Source organism: Rhamphochromis longiceps, linkage group LG13 (genome assembly GCF_057381845.1).
Source record: "Rhamphochromis longiceps isolate RC_006_pf linkage group LG13, R_longiceps_female_GT1.1, whole genome shotgun sequence".
Taxonomy (NCBI): domain Eukaryota; kingdom Metazoa; phylum Chordata; class Actinopteri; order Cichliformes; family Cichlidae; genus Rhamphochromis; species Rhamphochromis longiceps.
Window position 1 is genome coordinate 12,893,820 of NC_140569.1, and position 24,739 is coordinate 12,918,558.

At 40.0% G+C, this 24,739-nt stretch overlaps 3 protein-coding genes across 7 annotated transcripts; 1 reads left to right on the forward strand and 2 right to left on the reverse strand.

The window, feature by feature from the left end:
- Positions 1-11,083, reverse strand: fam149b1 (family with sequence similarity 149 member B1). Of its 4 annotated transcripts, none has more exons than XM_085427728.1 (16): positions 10,579-11,083; positions 8,426-8,542; positions 7,581-7,725; positions 6,829-6,977; positions 6,508-6,651; positions 5,469-5,630; positions 5,214-5,398; positions 4,975-5,117; positions 4,266-4,334; positions 3,636-3,748; positions 3,083-3,307; positions 2,327-2,402; positions 2,065-2,190; positions 1,783-1,864; positions 1,113-1,250; positions 1-962 (listed from the first exon to the last, which is right to left on the reverse strand). In XM_085427728.1, exons 1-16 carry the CDS (start codon positions 10,623-10,625, stop codon positions 880-882), a joined length of 2,004 nt encoding a protein of 667 aa, XP_085283854.1. In that variant the 5' UTR covers positions 10,626-11,083; the 3' UTR covers positions 1-879. The 4 variants fall into 4 exon arrangements, with proteins under 4 accessions (XP_085283854.1, XP_085283853.1, XP_085283855.1 ...); XM_085427727.1 differs by having other exon boundaries at positions 2,327-2,450; XM_085427729.1 differs by lacking the exon at positions 4,266-4,334 and having other exon boundaries at positions 2,327-2,450.
- A 189-nt stretch (positions 11,084-11,272) lies between these two features.
- ecd (ecdysoneless homolog (Drosophila)) lies at positions 11,273-17,031 on the forward strand. 2 transcript variants are annotated; one of them, XM_085427732.1, is made up of 14 exons: positions 11,273-11,543; positions 11,710-11,952; positions 12,061-12,178; positions 12,342-12,429; positions 13,509-13,687; positions 13,980-14,172; positions 14,346-14,474; positions 14,577-14,702; positions 14,793-14,878; positions 14,976-15,079; positions 15,490-15,748; positions 15,960-16,027; positions 16,127-16,332; positions 16,436-17,031. In XM_085427732.1, exons 2-14 carry the CDS (start codon positions 11,748-11,750, stop codon positions 16,670-16,672), a joined length of 1,998 nt encoding a protein of 665 aa, XP_085283858.1. In that variant the 5' UTR covers positions 11,273-11,543; positions 11,710-11,747; the 3' UTR covers positions 16,673-17,031. The 2 variants fall into 2 exon arrangements, with proteins under 2 accessions (XP_085283858.1, XP_085283859.1); XM_085427733.1 differs by having other exon boundaries at positions 11,729-11,952.
- A 131-nt stretch (positions 17,032-17,162) lies between these two features.
- On the reverse strand, positions 17,163-24,739 carry LOC146655454 (uncharacterized). Its single transcript, XM_085427734.1, has 4 exons — positions 24,490-24,739; positions 23,409-23,607; positions 18,457-18,757; positions 17,163-18,372 (listed from the first exon to the last, which is right to left on the reverse strand). The coding sequence occupies exons 1-4, from the start codon at positions 24,567-24,569 to the stop codon at positions 17,966-17,968; spliced, it is 987 nt and encodes a 328-aa protein (XP_085283860.1). The 5' UTR covers positions 24,570-24,739; the 3' UTR covers positions 17,163-17,965.

Sequence of the window (24,739 nt, forward strand, 5' to 3'; positions counted from 1 at the left end):
TTGCTTCACAGCGTTGTTTATTTATTTATTTTTACAAAACAGGTTAAAAGAAAATGCATTGCAGAAAATTGTTGACTTTTTTTCAAGCTTTGTGGCATGGCTGTCTGATAAATGATCCTGAATACATATAAATTTACCTTTTTGCAGTAACCCTGATGTTACCTGTCAAAGCACCCCCACTTGGCTTAGCTTAGATTTAAAAACGTTACATCCCGTAAAATGTTTTGTACATACGTGACAAGCTATTTACAAATAAAGTTTTATATCACTGCCTCTTATGTTCCTTTTGCTGTCGTGTCATGCAGTTTAAAACCCACAGCCCCTCTCGTGATTTAAAATAAGCTCGTCTTTTTGTTTTCCTTCCTGTGTACGATGATATGCAAAGAGGCTATGGATAAATGCTTGTCGTGTCCCTATAAAAGATACAGTACCAAACTCTCTGATTTAGCTTCAGAGAGGAAAAAAAAAGTGCTTTTTATCCTCTGTAATCCTGTCGGGATGAATGTGTTATTCCCTGCATAGTGGGTTCCTGGTACAACAACGCAGCACAGAGGATAATATACAGTACGTTCACATATAAATAGATATATACATATTTACATCATACATGAACTAAGGTCTAAATATGCAGCTCATACTGTACATGAAGATGGAGTTATTGTTAATAATTATTTCTGTTTGGCAGCCTCATAAGCTGATTTTTGAAGTACAAAAATAGGGGTTTAACAAAAATATTACAAAAGCAGCATAATATGAAAAAAAGAACCTGCTACTTCTGTAAAACAAAACAGTTCAGTGGGCACGGATGCTGCAGAGCATTGCACTTTGTTGCACTTTAATAAAGATGAGTGGCTCAAAAGTCTGGAGTTTAGAGGCAAACTACAAGCCAGGTCTGCTGGCTCTGGATGAGATGCCTCCTCGGGTGTGAGACCGAGACGGGACTGACGCAGGCACCAGTGGAGCTGAGAGGAAGAATTTAAAAAAAAATTATAATAATTTTAAGTTAATAAACAACCTTAAAACCGTACTTGCTGCTTCAATCTCCCGCATTTATAGTTCAGTTCTGAGGCCCGAGTATGAAAGAGTTTCATCAGCCACTTTAATCTACTGACCTGGGACAGGGGCTTGCGGGTCTGGCTCCTCTTCGTCTTTGATGGGCGAGTGCCCCAAGGGGTGGTGGGAAAATGAGTCCAAAAAAGACGAGCTGCTGATGCCAAGACTGATGCCCGTCACACCGATTCCAAGGGAGTCTGGTGCAATGAAGGAATAAATGAATGCATAAGTTATTAGGCGATGTGCTACGAAACACGCCTTAAAGTGCATGTTCAAAACAGGAAACGGGCCGAGAAAAGCAGGAGTGTTAGCTCACAGTATCAGTGATTCACTTTACCCCAGGATGAACTGTTGAAGGTTATGAACTATGAGAGCAAATAAAAATGATTGTTTTATTGAAGTATATCCACACACTGAGTCCGCTATAACAAGCAGTATGATAACAATACTGCTTAGCTAAAACTTAACTAGAAGAACAGTAAAGGACGAATGAATAGAACAGAGCTAAAAGTAGCAGTGAAATGAATGGGATTGCATACATACAGAAGTGTATTAGCCTTTTTTAAACAATAAAATCAACTTTTATTTAACTTTAAATGAACATATTTTGAACATGAGTAGTCGAAGAGGCAGATATAGTCTTACAGAGTGGCGTTCGGTAACCAGGGCAGTGCATCACATCAAAATTTTTAATGGTTTCTTTTCAAATATTCAGGCTGAATTTCTGACCTGTGCCCACAGAGGCTCTGCCTGGCCGCCCCTGCCCAATGTTGTCCAATACTGTGAAGGATCGACGGTATGGAGTATCTGACTGAAAGCAAAGTGAGGTGTCAAGCATGCTTACAATTCAGAATGTTAACCATACCAGCGAATAATATAGAGTTACTGATGCCATTGTGACCCGATCTACAATCTAATTACTGGAAAATAAAAAAACATTACAGGACAGCTTCTCTATGGAGTCAGAAATGAAATGACTGTATTTTCTCTGATGATTAACCAGCATCTCACCCTGTAAGTGTGGGTTGTGTTGGGGCGAGAGAAAACGTCCAGTAGGTGGTGGCGATCCCTCGGAACTGAGCTGCCAGCTTTGTCATTTATAGCACTGTGGGCACGGCTAGATGGGCCCTTCTGGCGCTGGAGGGATATTTTAAAAAAGAAAAAGAGAAAAGGGCACAAAGTTGACTGTCTGGCTTTATCTACATTCATAAAACACTCTCTCTAGGTTTACTGGCACATTACTTAATTATCTACTTGGTGAGAGTGCCTGTACCTGTGCAGTTTTAGATGGCTGCCCTGAGTAAGATGAGTCTGGGTCTCCGGTGCTAATGGGCGGAAGGAGTGTGTTTCTGCTTAGAGGCAATGGTGGAGAGTTCAGTTGGTCACTGGCTGTGGGTCTGTGGATGTGTGGATGAAGACAGTTTTGTCATTTTATCCATGCTTCATTAATAGCTCCCCTTTTTTTAAAGAGATTTCAGAGGGGTTACTGTTAAACCCATAATAGAAGAGAGGATAAAGGCCTAAAGTTTAATTTACCTTTTCTGGGCCCTATGTGCACGGCTATTTATTGTCTAGATGCACATAGACTGCATTTCGTTGCCTTGGACTTGTGACATGTGCAATCACAATAAAGTTGAATTCTATTCTATTCTATTCTAAAATCAAGTTTGTTGAAAGCAGCCACAAATATGTGTCAGACAGAACTAAACTGAAATCAGTCTGACATCCCAGAGAGCAGTTTACACTCTGATTTTCCAACATACTGGGTGCTTCTTCATATGCTGCACAATAGTTATACATGAACAATCAAGCACTAGTCAATCAGTGTGGAAGCTCACTACCCGACAACATCTGACAACAGGCTGAGTCCTGCATGTGGCACTGCCACAGCCATAAGCTGAAATGGAGTCTGTTCTAAAGGCAAGTTCTCTCTACATCTGCAAAACTTCACAGGGTGTAGGAGGGAATGAGGAGAGAAAAAGGGAGCAATGTAGGAACTGGGGTGGGTTCTCGTGATGTTAAAACTCACAGACGTGTCCCGCGGATGAACTCATCCATGGATCCCACTGCGCTCGACTGACTCGGATTGGGAACAAGAGGCAGGAGGGTTCGGGGAGGAGGGTTCCTGCGTCGGGCCGATTGTGCTGGGCGGGACAGCGAGGAAGAGCTCTGCTCCAGGGGTCGGCGAGGGCGAGGTTTGTTGGAGGGGACCGCGCTAGATCCCGGTCTGTGAGACGCACGCTCTTCTGGCTCCCTGAGTGGGAAGGAAAGAGAGCAAAACACGTTCGATGAATAGTCTGTTTGCAACCAGCCAACTGGCTGAGGACTCTGCCAAACAAGGTGTTAGGACCAGGGACAAAAACACTGCATGAATGATGCTCTGTACCTCTTGTTCTGCAAAATGTGTTTTTCAGTAAATGGAAAACTGCAAGATATCTTTGTCTCTTTTCTCTGAGTTAAAGATTTAAATCACATATTAGAATTCAGAATTGTGCTAAAATTAATTTCCCTGTTTGTTTTTAGTTTTTTCGTTTTTTTTAAAGCCACTGCTCACAGGTTAAGACAGTAATATGTGATCATACTGGCTTCTATCCGGCACACCCAGGTTCCTCTGCTGAAGGGGGATGCTGTGGATCACGATGAGGTCGTTCAGGTTGTGCTGAGTCGCGGCTGCTCCTACAGGGACTCTTCCAGCCTGGGGTTTGGTGTGAGATGAGTGACAGATAGTAATGAGACAGATGGGATGAAAAGTAAAAGATGGAAATGATTAAGGGGTCAAGGAGGGGAGGGAGATAGGAGGGGACAAAACACATAATATAAGAAGAGGCTAATAGGGCTAGTTATTTCCATATGTATAGTGCAGAAAAATTGCCAAGAAATGGTTATTCGTCATGCAGTGATGTAAGGAGGGCCCCATATTTGCTATGGCACCAAAAAGACAACAGTCATAACACTAAAAATGCAACAAAAACAATAAGTAGCAAAATAATACATTCCAGCACTCTCCTAAAAAAGGAAGGCTCTAACTACAGTTAAACTTGTACACGTTTAAAGTAAGTTGCAGGTAATGAAAAAGATAAACAGATGGCGACGCTTCAGTGTTAATCAACAGTCACAAACACGTTTAATCTAGAGGTGAAGATAATGAGCCGCTGTGGACGGCATGCACACAGCACGCCACCATTTTGGCTCTAAGTGAGGGAGTTACATACACTGGAAGGCCTTTTCTGCTTTTTGGATTTCCGCCTGGACTTGTGCTTTGAGCCCCTTGACTTTGTGTTCTTTAAGTGAGAGTAGAAGAGGACATGTCCAAAGAAAGAGACAGTGGATAGAAAGGAAAGGAAGGAAGAAGTGTAAGTGAGAAAGAGGGTAATAAGAACAGAAGAAAAATGGATAAAAAAATAAAAAAGAATGACCAAAAGAGATGAAATAAGACAAAATACATTGGCATGGTGAAGAGTGGAAAGTGAAGAGGGAAGAAAAGAAAACAGTTAATGAACTGGAAGCGCTGAAAGAGTGAAGAGCAACAGGCAGAGGTAATAATTAAGTGTGAACTCTGGAGGAGACACATATGACTCTAGGTAAAATGAGTCTTACCTCAATCCATACAAAAAATGTATTCATTAACTCTATAAGACTAAACTTGCCAATTCAAATGACTTCTTTTCAATTACTACATTGTCATTATTAAAGTGAAAAAGGCGCCACATAATAGCGACACTTTTTTAAATATACAAAGGAAATCTATAACTATTTATGTTCTTCTATTATAACATAGTCACTTAGTTTGATGGCATCTACTAAAAGGAAAAAAAAATTAAATTTTGACCCTCCTGATAGTCATGAAAGTGAAACGAGGCCCACAGTCTGAACTCCCTTAGACGCACCCCGGTTCCTCCCATTACTCCTCAGACCACTGACCTGGAACTGCATGCCAGCTGTGAGTGGGGGCACCCGGCTCTGGCCAAGTTTGGGCAGCATCGTGGGCAGCGTGGAGAGCAGCATAAAGGGATTCTGGAAATCTTGCTGCACGGGGCTCAAGTTCCCAGAAATATTTTCATCATCTGCCAATGACAAATTTAAAACTGTTGTGCATAAGAATGTCGATTTGTTAATTAGAGTTCAGCCTAACGCATGCAAACCAGTCAAATTCAGCCTACGTGAAGTGCAGCATTCCCAGTGGTGTTGAACCAGCTCTTTCATGCAGCCAATGAGCTGCCGCCACACATCATCAAACAGCAGATCGAGAACAGCGTGGCGGCGACACCGGTATGGTGAGACTGGGGGCAGACATTTATGCCTCCGACTCGACTCGGAGCAATCCTGTTCCCACTGGTCATCCTCCCTGCAGAAATAGGATCTTATAAGAAAATGAACAACACATAAACAGCAATTCTGAAAACAGAGTAACTTACAAGTCTGTGCTATCAAAAGCAAGATATTCCTCCATCTGACCCTCTAGTTCAGTCACTCTATTCTTGTTATGGCTGCCAATGCCGCTGGAGGTACCAGGCTGAGCGTCCAAGTCTGGTGAATTGGATCTGATCAGATGTGCTCTCCGGCCCTGCACATTCAACCTTACCCCCACCAAGAGAAGACGAGACTTAGTTAAACAAGGTCATTTCCATAAAAACTAAATCCCTCAAATTCAGCAGACAACCACATCTTGAAAAGTAGAATTAACATAATTTTAATATGTACAAACAGGCTTAATCTAATCTCTTTTATATCAACTCGATTTACGGAAAAACTAGTTAGATAGCAGAGCAGCCTAATTCCTACTAGTCTATCAGTTAAAAGTGTGAGTCAAAGCATCATTTTCTCAGAACCATGATACCCACCATGACTTTGGCTCAGATTATTAATTAAAAAGCCAGAGGATCTAGGTCACAAAACCAGAGTCAGCCAGGACTCCTCTATAATTGATGCAAAAACAGGAGTAATCTGGACAGCCAACATCCACTCAAGACAGACAGACAGAGGCATTGCAGTTTTTCTTTAAATAATAAAGCAAGATATGGCTCTTTTGGGCTTTGAACATACATAACTGCTGTAAACTGTTCCATAGTTAGTTAGTGTTAACAGAGTTTATTGACAGTAATGGCTGATAATTCTTGTCTCTGCTGTTTCAGAGTATAAGCTGAAGACTGACTGATAAAACAAAGTATAATGTCCATTTTAAGCGGCAGTGACAGGCTGTTCTGAGTAACGTCTGACATTCCTTCAGCCAAGAATGATAAAAGCGATAACATATCAGCCATAATTATGTGGACACAAATCAAACATAACAGCCTAAGATACTATCTAAACTCCACCCTCCAAGATAACGCTAGATCAGATGGTGAGATACCACTCACACACGCAGAGATATCTCCGTATATCTGAGAGAGATGCAACAGGTGATCTCTAACCTTATGTATCGACTCAGTGCAGAGTTGAGACTTTGAGACTTACTCTGTTCCTTCCCTGTCTTTCTCCTGGGGTTTAACGCTGCTTTCTTTGCCTGCTGACAGCCTGCTGGAAGCGCTGCCTTTCCCTGAGGTAGTATACCATTGGAAGCCTTCATCACTGGGACACAGCAGCTGAGTCCCCAGGATACTGAGTGACACACACACACAATGAATATGTAAAACAAGTGTGATTCTGTAGAAGAATGGAACACCTTCACAGGTTTTTCTCCACAATCAGAATTAGTCTTTGATCCCACTGCTGCCCCATTTCATTGGGAATTTAAAAAAAGGGCTGGCAGATGATAGGAGACGGCGGATTAAATACCGAAGATGAGGGAAACGTGTGGCCCACTGCTGACATTCATCCTGGAGCCCCTGGAGTATCCCTCCCCCACTGCCTCTTCCCTCATAAAGATCTTTGTCGATCTCCTCAAACATTTGCTGCACCTGCCGTGATGCCGCCTTGTCAAACTCCTATGGGACGGAAACAGGAACACAGGAAAGAGAGTTATTCTTCACGACTAAAACTCCCCACATTTTACTTACTGGCAACATATCGCTATTCAATGCAAGCAACAACGTGCATGATAATTAGCTCCTACTCTCTTGAGGTGCATTCAAGTGTCAAGTTGTTCATATCATAAAAAAAGGTCAGGGCGGAGAACGATGTATATTTAAAAGATGTCTCTTAACTGAGAGTTTTTGCTTCTCAGAAGCAACTTGAGGACAAAGAAACTAAATAAATCATTGAGTCCTAAAAAAGTTTTGTAGAAACAGCTTGGTCAAGCAGAATCAGACTTTGTGTGTACAAACAAACATCCACTATACTATATAAATACTGTGTTCATCTGTCTTCTTCTAAATGTTTCCACAAATTTGTGAAAAAGAGGCAAATGTTAGTGATTAAATGAAAATCTAACACAGGACTGCAGCAATGTGTTTGTGTCTATAATAAGACAACAGAAAAAAAAGAAGAAAATCAACATATCTAGTGTTTTAGTGTGCACAGTGTGTACATCCTTTGTTTTACAGACAGAGTCAGGCTGGCATCAACAGTTTTCTCGTGAGCAGACTTACATCGTAGCCCCAGGAGAAAACAGAGCTCCTCTCGGTGGAGATGCCAGTACCCGTGGAGCTGTGAATACCTAACCAGGACTGGCTGGAGTCTACTGAGATGACAGTGGGGCACTGAGAGTGGCCTGAAGCAGCAGATGTCTCTGAGCTAAGCACAAAGACAAAACCGTTATGTAGCCTGGCTGTAAAATCAATGTGAAGAACCAAATGCCCTATATGAAGTGTCCTGTGTTTCTAGCACTCGTTCTTCCTTTTCAACACGCGATTTCTCTTTTCATCAGTTTTTCTTGTACCAGAAGAAACGGAAGAAACCAACAACTTGTATAATCTGAAAAATAAGCCTCTGTTACTCCGCTGAGGGAATCGAACTGGTGTCAGCTGCTGATATTATCAAGGTGGAAAGTGTAGGCCAAATGTCAAGGCAATTGAATATTCTAACAGGCTGCCTCATATTTTATTCTTTTAACTGCGCATCTGAAGGAGGCAATGTGATATGAATTAATCCACTGCTTCTGGGTGTCACATAGCAAGAGCCCTGAGAATCAGTTGTCTGCTCAAGATGGTGTAACATTACAAAATACACAAGCATGAGAATGTGTGTATGTGTGACTGGTTGCAGGCTGTTTTATTTCAGCCTTATTCTGGTGTTGCTTAGGTTTGTCTGCTTACATAACAGCCAAGAAGCAAGGCTTGACTACTCTGCAGTCATTTTGTAACATACTCTAGGCACTTATTTGAGCACAGAGTTTCTTAAGTACCACTGTCTTTGTTCTCACACAGATTTCAATACAATACTGTAACAAGCCTGGCGTGTGAGTCCTTCTGCAGAATGACCAGGACTCAGTTACCTGTTGTGCGCAGAAGCAGCTTCCTGCAGGTCATGGAGGTAGCACGGAGGGGTTTGGTTGTTGTCTGCTTCTTCTGGAAGAGGATGGTGGTCAAGGCTGCTTCGAGACAACCCACGACTGCAATAAAGACAGATTTAGAGCATTCAGTGAAAAAGCAATCAACAAAAGAGTGTGCAATTGCATTTTGGGATGCTAGGGAAGGATATTAATATGTCAGCTCCAACTACCAAGTCTGAATCTGAACACTGTGTTGAAATACAATAGAAAAAAGCATGCATGCAACTAAGGTGTGCAAAAGCTCCATTACCATGAGTCTTATTAAAATTATTTTTGCAATGAGAAACACGGCCTTTATAAAAGGGAATGATAAGGTCAAAGCAGATTACGATGGATCTAAAGGAATCAGATGTAGAGTCCCTATTATAGTCACTGATGAACTTATGGCACATATACAGTGCTGTGAAAACTATTTGCCATCCTTCCTAATGGCTGATTCAGATCATCAGTCAAATGTTAAGATTCGACAAAAATAACTCTGGTAAATACAACATTGAGTTTTTAAATGGATGTATGGGTAAAAAAAATAATTGCTCCTAAACCTAATAACTGGCTTTGCCACCCTTGGCAGCAAGAACTGCAATTTAGAGTTTGTGTTTGCGATAACAGGCAATGCTTAAAATTCACTAGGGAAGAATTTTGGCCCACTCATCTGTGTAGAATTGTCATAACTCAGCCACACTGGTGGTTTTTTGAGCATGAAAGGTCATGCCAAAGCATCTCAATCAGATTTAAGTTCAGACTTTGACTAGGGCACTGTAAAACCTTAATTTGTCACCTCCATTCAGAATGCATTTGCTGGTGTGTTTCGAATTATTGTTCTGCTGCAGAATTCATATTTCCATCAATTATGCTTCATCTAGGTCCTGGGGCAGTAAAGCAGCCCCGGACCATCATACTACCACCACCATGTTTGAATGTTGCTGGCAGTTCTTTTTATGAAATGCTGAGTTAGTTTTACACCAGATAAAACAGGACATAAACCTTGTACAACATTCAACTTTTGTCTCATCAGTCCAAAGATTCTTTTCTCAAAAGTCTTCATGAAGGGATCACCAAGATGTTTTCTGGCAAACGAGATGAGGCTTTGTTTCTTTCTGGTCAGCAGTGGGTTTTGCCATTGAACTCTCCCCTGCATGCCATTTTTGCCCATTTTCTTTTTTTGTTGTTGTTGCTGAATGATGATCACTGATCTTAATTGAGACATACGAGGCCTGCAGTTTTCCAAAAGCCTTAGAAATGGCATTATCACCATTTCCAGAATAAAAAAAAATCCAGTGAATTTGTTTCTCAGCTGTTTTTGAGTTTATGTAGATTGTGGCTCAGTGTGTTGCTTTTTGAGATCTTTTGAGATCTTTTCACCCACTTACTTAAATTATTTCTTAATTCAACAGGTCTGGCAGTAATCAAGACTGGGTGTGGCTAGTGAAATTGAACACAGCTTTCCAAACAATGTGGTTAATTTATGGCATAACAAAGGAGGGCAAAGACTTTTTCACACAGGGGCAGGTAGGTTTGGATAGCTTCCCCCCCCCCAAATAAATGAAATCATTTAAAAACTGTATTTCACGTTTAGTTGAAATCTAAATCTTTGTTTAATATTTACTCATATTTGTCTGTTTTTTTGCTGCACTGTAATATGACAAGATGACATGAAGAAAACAGACACCAGTGAAAACAGCTGGAGATTATGTGTTTTTTAAACATTACACTGTGATTACACTTGATTCCATTGTATCTGCCCATAGTGTTGGTTTTGTATCTCTTATTGACTCAATCTCATTAAATAAATGTCTACATTTCATTCTTATGGCTTGACAGCTTTCTCTGGAGAGAAAATAAATAGAGTGGGTGGTATGAAATAAAAATGTGACAATCAACTGAGCTGATTGCCATGTTCACATTGCATCTGTCTAAAATAGACCACGGGCAAGCTGGAATATCGCCACATCGATCAACACAAATAATCATTTTTACTCTTTCTGTCACTAGTGTAGGTTAACAGTCAATCATCAAACCCCCCTCCACTGAATAATAGCAGCATTCAATAACCGTTAGGGAAGGAAAAAAATAAAGAAATTATGTCAGCTACTCACATCTCGAGTTTGTGCGATACAGGTCTCCGGCTGTATCGTGAAATCATTCTCCTTTGCCTCCGTTTTATATGCTCAAACCCTCTCCTCTCCTCCTCGCCTCCACTTCCAGGACGCTCAGGGAACGGTTCAGATGGAGCTCTGACATTTCCTCTAATATTAGCCCGCAGATACTCTGGATAGAGACGCTGTTTCTTAACGGCTGCAGCTAAGCTACGTCCAAAAAAACTAAGCTAGCTACTGGTACGAGGGTGGCCAGATTATTAAAAAAGGCACAAATAGCATCATACAATTTCCACATTCCCTCATAAAATAATACTTGGTTTACTAAATGAGCATATTAGGTAGCCCAGAAGTTCACTATTAATTACGTTTCTCTTGCTATATATATATGTATATATATACATACATATTTTTTTTTAATGAGTGTTTAACGTTATTGGAGCAAGCTATCGCCAGCTCATAGGATATTCTTTGCTAAAGCTAGCATCACCACCAACAACAAAAATAACGCGGGTGTCATGGATACGCAGCTTTGTTGCCCCGAGGGATCGCGGGAAATGTATGTCAGGCCAACTAAATGTTTCTAGAAAGCCAAAGGCTGCATACTTCAATTCCCAGCATTCATTGCAATAGCAAGTTGCGTTTATAAAATGTATTCGCCGGTCCTGTAATTTTAACTAAACGCAAGATGTGTATTCATCACATTTAGTGGAAAATTAGACTTATTATGTAATTTGCATTTATGTAAAGTAATGTAAAGTATTTTTTGAATCGGTAAAACCGCTACAGAAACAGAAGGTAGGAACTCTGTTTATTATCTGTTTGGCGAGGACGACTGGAATTCGTCGTAGGACCTAAACAGTTACAGATGGCGTGAAAGAAACGTATTTAGGAATAACCGTAATAAGAGCCGCTCCAGAATATACTAACACAACATAACCAATTTAAAAGGAAGACAAGACAAGGTAAGGCCGAATGAAGCTTTCAAGAGGTTGTCGTGACAATCACTAGTAAAACGTTGAGTTTATCTAGAAGCCTACGATTTCCTCTCTTTATTTCCATCTAAATTTAAAGTCATAATATAAAAGCAGACATTTCCGACCTTTCATATGTCTTTCCACATCGCTTTAGCGTCGTATCTTTTCATTAGGTCTTTTAAAACTGCTACTATGGAAGCTCTGCAGAGGAGAATGATTGAGGAGGACATGGTCCAGTACAAGCTCTTTTTGATCCAGCCAGGCAGCTCTTCTTCACAGCAGACTGAGGAACGTCTGACACATCTAGTAGAGGAGATTTTGGCAAAGGTTGCCCCTCTTCTGATACAGTACATCTGGCAGCATCAGCCAATCAACCTCAAGTATCACCCTGAGAAAGGTAGAGCTTTTTCAGCACCCCAGAAAGGAAGCAGCATGCTGTATGTCTTTACGTGGTTAACACTCGGTACACACACTAACGGCTGGCGTGTATGGATCTCATTCACAGGAGGCATTCCTGCTCACATTGGTGGAAGCACTCAGTTTGGAGACAATGTTGAGGACGAGTGGTTTATCGTTTATCTCCTGCTGCAAATCACGGAGGCTTTCCCTGAGCTTGCAGCAAGGTAAGGGTGATCCTGATCATAGTTTCTAAATATTTATAAACTCAGAGCAGAGTTTGCACAAAATAATAAAACAAAAGTATCAATAAATAAATAAACACACCCTATTAAAATTCTCACCAGTCATTTATGTCTTTGTTTCCAAAATAATTGTTTATATGTGCAGAGTTGAGGATAATGATGGGGAGTTTCTTCTGATTGAAGCAGCAGATTACCTTCCTAAGTGGCTGAATCCAGACACAAGTGAAAACAGGGTGAGTTTTCCACATGACATGGCAGAGTTGACACTACTGGAAGCACTGTATGTTTAAGCCCAAATAATTCACTGCCTCCCACAGGATACTACACAGTTATAAACTGATCCCCAGGCAAGCTTTAGTTTCATTTTAGACCTCCCTACTGATACGTTGAAATGCAATTCACAACACAAGGGTTGTATGTCAAAATAATTTTCATTTTAAATAAAAAAACAGGAATGTTAACTTTAATTAGTGCTTAAAATGGTTGTCTGTAAAGACTTTCTCATCGGTCAACTCTCAGAGCTTAAAGAAAAAGGCTTATTCCGTAATGAATGACTGGCAAGAGCCCTCCAGCTATTAAGGGCATCTACCTCCAACTGTACCTGCATACGGCCCACGACATCATCGAGAATCACAGCCATCTGGCACACCAACTAATCTGCTTGTTTCCCATTAAAGAACAGTCTTTCTTATCAACCAAGTGTTTGGTCAAGTGTTAATCTCATTGTCATCTTCAAGTTTGGACAGAAATGATCTGACACTTTACTGCAATGCAATGTGCATGCCAGGTTAAATAATCCCACTGGCACTACTGCGTACACTTGTCACTGCGCAATTTCTCATGTGTAGTAACGCTGCATACTGCACGCCTATAATTTTAAGAATGTGTATCCATTTATGACTTTTAAAAATTCTATTTCTGACTCTAATAGTATTTTAATTTTAAATTTAAATTGATTTAGTGTTGTTTATTTTTTTTTTAAATCTTGTTAAATTTTTAGATGCTTGGTGACTTTTTTCCCTCATCTTGTTAAGCACATTTCATTGTAATGTTGACTCCGTGTTAAGCTCAACTTACAATGCACCCAATTGGATAGAATTACTTATCATCATGCTCATTTTTGTTTGTTTTCAATTTGACTTTTCCTGATTAAAGTTAATGCTTAAGTGGAATAAACCAAGCCTGGAATGAACAAGCTTGAAAGAAAACATGTAAAGACTTACATGCACAGCCCTTTTAAATTTTGTTTACTTGACACTGCCAATTTTTTGCTAAGTGTAGGCTTTTTTGAACCACTCCTTTTCTTTCTCAGGTCTTCCTATACAAGGGAGAGTTGCATATCCTTCCCTGCCCATCTAAATCCACTTCAGTGGGCTTTTCAAAAGATGTGGTACCCAGTGTGGCACAAGCTCTGGAGCTACTTTACACCCACCCAGAAGTCTGTCGGGCAAGCTCCAAGATTTCTTTAGCACTGAAGAAGAGACTAGAGGGGTAAGAGGGATTCCACATATAATCAATATTCAGTATTCAAAAGCAACATCATGATAAATACTACTGACAAAGTAACTCTGCATGCGTCAACTGGCACTCAGCCTATTTCAGTTACATAGTTTCCTTAGGGATAAATAGAGCATTCTGATTCTGTGGTTTCCAGCTGCATAGACAGGGAGAGCACTGGCTACATGATATTGGCTATTTAAAACATCAGAATACAGGGTGCTGAATCACTGTTGTGTACTAGAGGAATACAGTTTTGTAACATATTCTTTTTCTTTCCCCTCAGGTATCCAGGGAAGATTAAATCTGGCCTCCACCGTGCCCACTGCTTCATACCTGCAGGTATTGCCACTGTGTTGGCACAGCGACCAGACCTCATTGCACCTGCAGTTTCAGCATTCTACCTGCGGGATCCAGTAGATTTGCAGGCGTGTCGAACCTTCAAGACGTTTCCTCCTGATACACGAGTCCTCACTTTGGTAAATACATCCATGTATATCTGTACTTTTTAAAAGGTAATATCTTTGTTCAGAACTGTTCTGTGTTGTTTTATAAATGCTTATTTTATGTACAGGACTGTAATTAGTGATTTGTATTTATTTATTTTTTGGGAGGGCGTCTGTTTCCCCTAACCTTGAATAAATATTTTCAGGTGACGTTCACCCGGTGCCTGTATGCCCAGCTCCAGCAGCAACAGTTCACCCCAGACCGGAGGAGTGGTTTCACCTTACCTCCTCGTTCTCATTCCCAATACAAGGCTCATGAGCTTGGCTTGAAGCTGGTGATTCATTATCTATCTTTGTACTTCGTACTTTGTACTGCAGATAACAGGGTTGTTTTATTATGTAAAAGTCATAATCTTGTGCTCATGCTGTACTCCCAGGCCCACGGCTTTGAGATCCTGTGCTCTAGGTGCAGACTGCCTTCATCAGAGCCTAATGCCCCAGTCAGTTGTAACCCACAGTGGAAAGGCTTTATGGAGAGTTTGAGTAGGAATGGCTACTTCCATGTATGTCACTTTTTTTCATGCATGCACTTTCATGCATTTATCTTTGGAGCGCATTTTTAAAAAATGTGTTTGCACTGTTGTCAAATGCAGGGAGAACTGGAAGGTTCAGCACGTTACAGAGAACTTACAAGATCAGCAGAAAACTTCTTCAAACAGTCGGTTGCCTCAAAATCAAGGTAAAGACTTAAGCTGTTCACAGTGTGAATATGTATGCCAATGTCATCTAAGATATCTATTTGAATGAACCTTTTGTGTGTGTGTGTGTTGCCTCAGTGCTTTGTCCCCAGGTGAGGAGGTTCTCCAGCTGCTGCACAGCTGCGAACCATTCAACTTGGAGGAGATGAAGAAAAATGAGTCACAGCTCCCCCAAGAGGACAGTGAGTGAAAATCATGTCTAGAAACTGGCAAAATCTTATTTAAATAATGTGTGAGTGTAAATAATTGTCTTTCTTAATACTGAAAGACATTAGTCACATTTGCCAAGTGATCCATGAAGGCACAATGTGGGGATACTTAATTTAGACCTCAGTTAAGTGTAATTTTCCTAGCTAGGGTAAGAACACCTGTCTGTCTCTGGAAGATTTGTATGTTAGTTGTTAAGCATTGTAACTTTTATATGACCTTGCTAGAAAGTGAGCATTGCCTTTGTCTATCTCAGCCACCTAAGATTCTTTGCCTTGTGCCAGTTTCTTTCAGTGTCTGTCCTTTTGTTATGCTTCCCTCATTTTCTCCATTTTTTTCTTACAGACATTTCCCATAATTAGTTTTTCTCTTTGTCAACCTCCAGGTGATAGCTGGCTGGATATCACAGATCAGGGTTTGGAGCAGCTGTTGCAGGAGAGAAGTGGGGGTAGAGCTGATGTTGGCAGCCAAAACTTGAGTTCCACCAAACAGAAACAGCATGCCGGGGATGCAGAGGAGAGGGGAAAGGAGAAGGAGGACAACTTAGAGGAAGAGGAAGCTGGTTACAGCCTGGTAGCTATCAGTCAAGGGATGAAGAACTTTCTCAAGGCCATGTCTTCGCATGAAGGTGCAGAACTGCCCTGGTGAGACTATGTGACTTTGTAATCTTGTTGATTTTTGTTCATATTTAGCCAAAAATATATCAGATTTTAATATCCATATGGATGTAGTATGAGCATAGTTTTCCCTTAATGGTCTCCCTGAGCTGTAAATTGGTATGTGTATATTCTTGCAAGCCTAATTTATTTAGGCCTACATTGTCATACTGACAGTCTTTTTCCATTTCTATTCCAGGAGCAGTGCAACCCAGCCTTTTAATATTGATCCAGACTCAATGGCCAATGCACTGGGAAGACTACTTGGTATGTAATTTGCCAACAGTGAAATATGTGGTATGAACTTGATACAATTTTGTTTTTAAAATCATTAATGAATTTGTCTTTTTTTTTCTTTCTTTCTAGGAGGCAAAGACGAAGAGCTGGATTCAGATGATCTTGATGATTCTGATAATGATGATGATGAGGAGGAGGTAGAAGAGAAAGAAGATGGCTTCTGTGGTCAAGCAGAGATGAAAGGAACAGAAACTCTGGACAGTCTCAAAAGATATATGGACCAAATGGATGAGGAATTGATGAAGACTAATGTAGGACAAAGCTTCAAGCGAACGGTAAACTCTCGTAACACGCCTTCCTTTGCTAAGATAAAAACTATTCAAAAGATATGCGCAGGACACAGGTGTCACCCTAAACCTATCTTTATCGTATCTGCAGAATTACAACAAGGCAGGAGCAAGCGGCGACTCCTCTCACCCTTCTGCCAGAGATGATCTCCCAAGGGATAACAAACTGGAGGAGAAAGAGGAGGAGATCGAGCCCTTAGATGTGGATGTCAATTTGGTCACAAACTTGCTGGAGTCCCTCAGCTCCCAGGCTGGGCTGGCAGGACCAGCTTCCAATCTGCTGCAGAGCTTGGGCATACATCTACCACCCAACTCTGATCCCGCATAAAGGGCAGGAAGTAGAATCAAATAATTTATATGTGTCATTTGACCTAATGAGATGTGGGAAGTTAACAGCACAGGAAAGACCAGCAGCTAAATAAATAAACACCAGACACAGTGTGCTTGAGGGAAGCACTGAAATTACTTGTAACACAGATGAAGTTAATATTTAAAAAAAAAACTTAAATTCATCTGTTTGAAATTACAGTTAACTGAAAGTGAGATTTTGCAGCAAATGAGCATTTTTATCAGGTTAACTGTAAATTTTTAATACCTGTTGCTTTGTGTCATTGTTGCATGCACTTATGGTGGTTTTTGTTCTACTACAAAAAATATTTTTCTAAATAAAGCCATTTTTCATTCTTATTTTTTATTCAAATTGTCAGCATAATTCACATTTTCTTAGCATATTCAAGTGTAATTTTAAAAAATGATGCATATAAACATTTTACAAAAAGCTCAAGAATGACTAGGAAGCAATTTGGCTTCTAATAAAAATGTGAAATACTCAATTACAACAAAAAGAACAGCAGCACTAGAGTGAGTGTTCAGCTCTTTCCACATGTGAACCCCCTTCTCATCTGGCATCTCTGCAGTCAGATTCATTCAAGGGCAACTTTTGTCTGTCTCTGGTTAAGTATTAATTCAGTTAACTAAGCGAATTTAAATTGCTAACTTGTTTTATGATGTTAACTATCTGTGTCAACATTCTGTCATTGTCATCCCTTTTCCTCTGAAAGCTATCAGGGTCATACGAGGACTACTTCTAGGGATGTTCAGCACATCCGCTGATAAGAGCTCTCAGAAATTACTGTCATAAAATAGGAAACGATTCACATTTATTCTGTTTGTTTATTTGTACATAAGAGAAATTCAGCTTGTTGATAGTTGCTTAATACTTCAGCTTCATGTCTGAAAGAAAAATTGTAATGTTTGACCCCTGACGCTTAACTGTTTCATTAATAAATACCTAGCTTGTAAACTATTTTCCATTAGTGCCACTGATTTAGAAAGTGCGAGCAACAGCACTCATGTTGCTCACGCTGCAGAAAGTCACAAGTAGCTAGGGCATGTATTGTCTTAATAACATATTAAAAGAATAAGATAAAAACTTGTGATGACACATAATTACTAACCGTATATCGTTAGTGTGCCACCATAGCCTGCATTTTGTCTTTTATAACTTTGTAATGTGAGTGGATATTGACTGATAAGGGATGAATAAAGCTAGTATCTACAGGTATAACACTTTGGTTAGGGTCAGTGGAGTGCAAGACGACCTACTAAATCTTTTAGTCCTTTACAGAAGCTGAAAAAATGGCTGAACTATGTACCTCACTGAGTGGAGCAGTGCAGCAGCAAGGGGTGAGACACAAAGAGCCACTACACCGACCAGGAAGCTCAGCACCATTCCCAGCAGGAGAATAGCAAGCAGGTATCCATGGAAGAGCAGGCTGCGCCAGTTGGCCTGACTCAACACATGCCAGGGACGCTCTGGGTGCAGACACCACAGGAGGCCCAACACCCAGCTCTGGTTCACCAGCTGTGTATAGTAGATGTCAAAAACAGAGGCTTGGGAATCTGGAGGGTGGCTGCGCTCCATCTCAGACACTTTAGCAAGCCAAGTCAGAGACAGGCTGTGCAGGATTAAAGCCAGAGGTCCATATATATACTCCAGAGGCACAATACTTAAGAGACCCTCAGATGCTGCAGACAGACAGAAAGAGAAAACTAATTAGAGATTCATTTACTCTAATATGTGAAACCCTCATCTGATATCCAAACTTTTACCTGTGATGATCACAGAGGTCCCACTGATGATGAAAGTCAGAGCAGTGATGTGGCTTGCTGGTGGGGATGCCAGCTTCAAGGCAAAACTAAAGGCCACAGTCACCAGGGGCAGCAGAAGCACCATGAGGACGAAGAGGTTGGAAGATGAGCTGCTGGCTCTGGCCCACATGGTCAGCACTGCTTGAATGCTGCTACAGATAGCAGACGGCAGCATCCTCTCACCCAGGGACCTTGAATAACTCCTTAGATGCACCAGATCCAGGGCATGCAGGAGATTTAAGAATAAGAGAGACACCAGAACCTGAAAAGACAGAATATAAAAAAATAAACAATTATCTAACTTTAAAAAAGCCCACATGTGGTTATGTGAATCACTCATTTTTAATGATAGGAACTGGAGGGTCATGTGCCTGGCGGGACTGTCGATCGAGGACGCTGAAGATATCTACCTATTCGGAACCATGATAACAGGGTTCTTGCTGATTGGAGCTGGCTTGGCCCTGACTTATCGGAGAAATAAGAGAGCGGAACCGGCTGTTCAAACCCCCCCAAAGCTGCCCGCTGGAATCGAAGCGACGGGACGAGGCGCGACCTCTCACAACGAACGCAGTGTGGTTAACACCTTGGAGACGCTTACAGCTGCCGTGAAGACTCAAAACAACACCATTGAGCGTATGTTGGGATACATCAAAGAGAGGCCTGCTCAAAATGAGACCCTTGAGCTGGATCACATTGCAGAACGGCTCACTGCAGTTGTGGGGTCTCAGAATCAAAAGAATGATAACACCATGGAACAGAAGTTTGATACCATCATGGGGAGGCTTGCGGCTCTCCAACGGGAGATTGAGAGACCAGTGTCGGAGTGTTAAGAACAGCTTGAAATTCTTCTCTTCTTAGCTGCTCGCATAAAAAGAAAATTGACAACATCAACATGCGGACACCACAGCGCCAGCTGGGGCTGGAACCGAACAAAAACTCCCTGATAACGACTGTGTGATGACTATTCTTCCCATCCCATGCAAGGCCACCTGGATTGGCTAGCAGACTGTTTACGTAGCCTGATAGGGCGAAGGACACTGTCTCAGCTGAACTATGGACACGCACACACATACACTTACACTGGTAAGCACTCACACATTTCCCTTCCCCTTCCAATGCCTTCAATGCTTGTTGCCTCCTGGGAACACGAGGCGGGTCTGGGCCCGCGCTGGAGAGTCGGCGCAGTGGCAGGATGTCTGCTGTGTTGCCTGGGATTACTCCTTATCCCCTACCCAACCCTGTTGCTGGTCACGTGCTCTATAATGTTGTACTGTGGACATTTATGTGCTTTTCTGTGCAGAGGAGTTTTTTTTTGTTTCCTGTTCTCATGCTGTCCTCCTGTAGCCCGGCATGAGTAGAGGTCTCTTTTTTTCCTCTTGTACCTTTCCCATTGTAGTGTACGTTTCAGTTCAGTTCAGTTCAGTTCTTTTTTATTTCAAACATATACATTCACCAACATTTCATAAAATCATTCCATACAGTTGTTTGAAAAGGAGTAGGCAGAAGTATATACTTATTTAGCCCTACCCCCTCAGGTTTACATCCTCATCATCTAAATTTGAACAACAAAAACGTATACAATGCCTTCAGCTTAGAACATAACATCTCAAAAAAATATTTTCACATGTTCAACTAAAACTATATTTAGATTTGCTAATTTGCAGAAGAAAATAAACATGAGTTTGACTGCTGTCTTAGGTTAATTGCATTTTCTTCATTCTTATACTTATTTAATATTTCTTTTTTGAGTTTTATTTTAAACTGGTTTATATCACTACTGACCTTTATTTCTTCTTTTAACTCATTCCAGAATTTAACTCCTTTTCAATGTTGTTCTTACTCTTTGTAATTTTAAATTCCACTTCCCTCTAAAATTATACCTCCCTTCTCTTTCTAAGAACCATTTACTTATTTTGATTGGGAGCATCCCTTTCCTTACCTTATATATTATTTGCACTGTTTTAAACTTCACCAGATCCTGGAATTTTATAGCTTGCGTCCTAATAAAGAGTGCATTTGTGTGAGCCCTATACCCCTCCTGATTTATTAGTCTAATGGCCCTTTTCTGCATTATGATTATAGTCTGAATATTACTTTTATATGTATTTCCCCAAACCTCTACACAATAACTCATGTATGGTAATAGCAAAGCACAATATAACATATACAATGTTTTCCTATCCAGAAACTGTTTTACTTTCCCCAAGACAGCAATGCCCCGTGCTAACTTTCCCCTCACATAAGTGATGTGTGATTTCCAACAGGCCTTTTGATCAATGATCACACCAAGAAATTTTATGGCATTAACCCTTTCTAGATATATATTATCGACACAAATTTCAATGTTAATGTTTTTCTTATAGTTTCCGAATAACATAAATTTTGTTTTATTTAAATTTAAGGACAATTTGTTTCTATCAAACCACTTCTTTAATATCTTTAACTCCTGTGTGATCACCTCCAAAACCTGTTGAAATTCCGCACCTGAACAAAGTATATTGGTATCATCTGCAAAAATTACAAACTTTAGTATCTTCGATACTTTACAAATATCATTTATATACATAATAAACATTTTCGAACCTAATACCGATCCTTGAGGTACACCACATTCAATATCCATCATTTTAGATTTAAACTCATTTATTTGTACATATTGCTGTCGATTCATCACATAGCTGTTTATTCAATCCAGTACCACACCCCTGAACCCATATTTTTCCAGTTTGATTTTTAGAATTTCGTGGTCAACAGTATCAAATGCTTTTTTTTAGATCTAGAAAGACTCCAAGTGCATACTTCTTGTTATCCATACATTCTGTTATTTCTTCCATTAAATCCATCAATGCCAAAACTGTTGATCTATTATTTCTAAACCCATACTGGCAATTTGCCAACAAATCATGTTTATCCACAAAGCTATCAAATCTTTTTAGAAATAGTTTTTCCAGTATCTTAGAAAACTGGGAGAGTACCGACACTGGTCTATAATTTGTAAAACAATGCTTTTCACCTGATTTATAAATAGGAATAACTTTTGCAACTTTCATTTTTTGTGGAAAAACCCCTTCCTGGAAAGACAAATTAAAAATATATTGTAGTGGTTTTACAATACCATCAATTACTCTCTTTACCGTTACCATATCAATATCATGACAGTCATTTCAGTGTTTTTTCTGTAATGCAACCGTTCTCTGACTTGTATCCCCATGTGATGTCTGTGTTGTATGTGTAAGGTCGGGGGGCGGGTTCATTCCACTGCAGGGTAACCTGCCACTGCATGTGGCGAATAAATTTTGAACTTGAACTTGAACATTTACTTCAATTCATGTGGCTAAGGCATGTTAACACAAACCGGAATGTGTGAAAGGTAGTAACGTTTACAGCTGAGACTGAGTGAGTGCCTCTTCATCAGCAATTGCCTGCAGGGTCAATTTGGGTCATAATTTCGAACTAGTCCTGACAAAAGGGAACAGAGTTCACATCTACTTAAAAAAATAATAATAATATTTTAAGCAAAAGTCAAACAATGAAAAAGTAATAAAAAAAAATCAATATTTTAATTAATATTGTACAACATCATCATCATTTCTGTTTTTGACAGCACACTTAATCATTTCAATGTTGCCACTTTAGAGCCTGTAAATATTGTGATGGATTTCTATCGAACATGTTAGCAAGTAAATGAGTTAACTGTAGAGATATTAAACACTATTACACTATGAACTAATAGTGAAATAAATGCTTATGTCATTTCATGCTCAAGCAGCTGTAGTTTATTGGGTGGGTAATACATTACAATTAGCCATTCTTTGCACAATAATATTTTACACTCGGGGGCACTTCATTAGTTCAGCTGGTGGTTAATAAGAGCTCAGTCCAACGGAGCAGCTTTAGGATGTGGTGAAACAGGATTGATGTGCGATGTGATCATGTCAATATGAAACAAAATCTCAGAGGACTGTTTCCAGCACCTTGTTGAATCCGTCCAACAAACAATGAAGTCTGGAATGCAAAGGGTAGTCTAGCCTGGTACTAGCAAGGTGTACCTAATGAAGTGTGAGCATATGCTGTTGACTTTTCACTAACACATCCTGATTTCTGCATTCTTGAATTTATGATAAATATGCTGCAACATACCTACACATTTACTATTCTTCTGAAGGACCTCATAAACAAAATGCATATAAAGCGGGTCATATGGATAAGACGTGGACTAAACTCAACCGGTCCTGTGACTCATTTTCAGTTGTTACGGGCAATGTTAGCTTGTGGACCATACTATACTGTGCTATACTGACCATTTAGTCAGTATAGCACCTCTCCTATATATCAGCAGTTGAGGTCAAAGCTGGACACCCAAAAGTTAATTCCACCTTTGTACAGCGTCACACTTGCATCTGAGTTCATTGGGCAATAATTTGGTTAAACATCTATCCTGCACACGTGTTATCAGCAATAACGTCCTTCTGTCACTTCCCTCTACGTCTGCTTTCACCTTTAAACTAGCACAAACAGCAATTACTGATAGAATTTCACTGACCACCACAGCTGACGGCACAAATGATTAACAACAATCCAATGATTAAGCTTACATTTTGAAAGACCATTTGAATGTTTGTTATAACTTCCTACGTTTTTCTTTTGCAATATGTAACTTCATTATTTGCCTTGATGTTGGCAAAGCTATTATAAATGCACCTGTAATTGAAGCAAAAGCAAATACCCTGCGGTCAAGAAACAGAGCTTTGTGTAAACTAAAAAGCATTTGAGTGGCCTCACATGACCTTTTTTCTCACTTATATAAATTACTATTTATACTAATTTGTAAAAAGGTATTTTTGACCTTATCCTTTCTAATCAGAGTTTGGTTGTGTCCAAAAGAAGAAAATCCAAAAGTTGCAGACACCAACCTGGGCAAAGCTGAGGGCCACAGGATACGGGTAGCGATACTGAGGGATAAAAATGGAAGCCACAAAGTTTCTGAGTTTGTCGCCCAGACCATATATCACCACAACCAGCAGGACCAGACTGGCAACCAGGGGCTTCAGCGCATGATGCGCTGAAAGACACCTTACAGCCGAGGCATATCTCGTCCTCCATCTCCCTGAACTGTGCACAAGAGACATAAACCATAAAGTCACACTGATAACAATGAACTTATAAAATGTTTTTTTTTTCTTTTTGTTCTGAGTTTAATGTTTTAAAAAACTTACATTGGAGGATATATAACCTTTCGTTTGCAATGCAAGTTTGCATTTTAAATGCAACTCCTGACTCTTTTATATGGTTCCCAAGATCCAATATATTAGATTAAATTTAAAAAAAAAAACAAAACAGCAACAACAACAACAAAAACAGCATTATCTTTTATCCAAAAGATGTGTGTTTTTTAAATTTATTTATTTTTGTATTTTATTGCAGGATTTCCCACCTGAAGTCCATGTAGTGAGAGCAAACGTTATTTCCTCTCACAACAACCTAACTTTGCTATTTACGGATGATCTCAAACAGTGTTCTAAACATGTATTGTAGTCGGGACAATCACATCACAATTACATACACTGTCTGATTGTTTTGTTGTTCCTTTTCAGTTGTTTATGTTCCGTGTGGCATGTCCGAAAATCGGTGTCTGCTATTGTAGTTTCCTTGTTAACAGTGCGTCCCTTTTAGACCAGAATATTCTTTTTCAATAAAACTCGTGTCAATTATGAGTCTGTAAATATACGGCATAATAGTAAAAGTCAAATAAATGATAACATAAAGCGCAGAATAAATATGTATTAAATGTAATAAGACCTCAGAGGACTAGTAGGCGCGTTTAGCTTTAACAGCCTATCAGCAGAACTGAAGCCCGATCATAAAAAGTGCTGCTTTAAAACTTAAAAAGAAAAGAAAGACGTATAGACAAACTATAGCAAAACAAATTTAAAAGGAGCGCAACTCATTTTCTTTTCGGGGGAGGAAAAAAAGCGAGAAACGACATCTACTCACCATTTTGTTGTCGTCATAAAGTCATAGTTCATCTTCAACCTCCAAACCAGCCATTCCGTCTGTGTTGCTGTCACTTCCATTCATTCCTACAACAGCCAGTAATAATGCGATTATATCAATAATAATAATTCATCCTCGTAACGGACACGTATCCCGTCCGCCTTTTATTTTGGTATTTAAATAAATATAGACTTGTAACTTCATTCATGCAGTTTGCTTGAGGTGAAGTAGTACCCTTTGCACCTCCTGC

Excerpts from the sequence above, each read along its gene's own strand:
- LOC146655454 (XM_085427734.1), bottom strand. The coding sequence starts at position 24,569 with ATGGAAGTGACAGCAACACAGACGGAATGGCTGGTTTGGAGGTTGAAG. Across the intron at positions 23,608-24,489 it reads TTTATGACGACAACAAAATG|TTCAGGGAGATGGAGGACGA; the intron begins GTGAGTAGATGT and ends TCTTGTGCACAG. Across the intron at positions 18,758-23,408 it reads TGGCCCTCAGCTTTGCCCAG|GTTCTGGTGTCTCTCTTATT; the intron begins GTTGGTGTCTGC and ends CTGTCTTTTCAG.
- ecd (XM_085427732.1), top strand. The coding sequence starts at position 11,748 with ATGGAAGCTCTGCAGAGGAGAATGATTGAGGAGGACATGGTCCAGTAC. Across the intron at positions 14,173-14,345 it reads ATACACGAGTCCTCACTTTG|GTGACGTTCACCCGGTGCCT; the intron begins GTAAATACATCC and ends AAATATTTTCAG. Across the intron at positions 14,879-14,975 it reads TCGGTTGCCTCAAAATCAAG|TGCTTTGTCCCCAGGTGAGG; the intron begins GTAAAGACTTAA and ends GTGTTGCCTCAG.
- fam149b1 (XM_085427727.1), bottom strand. The coding sequence starts at position 10,625 with ATGATTTCACGATACAGCCGGAGACCTGTATCGCACAAACTCGAGAT. Across the intron at positions 1,865-2,064 it reads ACACAACCCACACTTACAGG|TCAGATACTCCATACCGTCG; the intron begins GTGAGATGCTGG and ends CTTTGCTTTCAG. Across the intron at positions 963-1,112 it reads CCCGCAAGCCCCTGTCCCAG|CTCCACTGGTGCCTGCGTCA; the intron begins GTCAGTAGATTA and ends TCTTCCTCTCAG.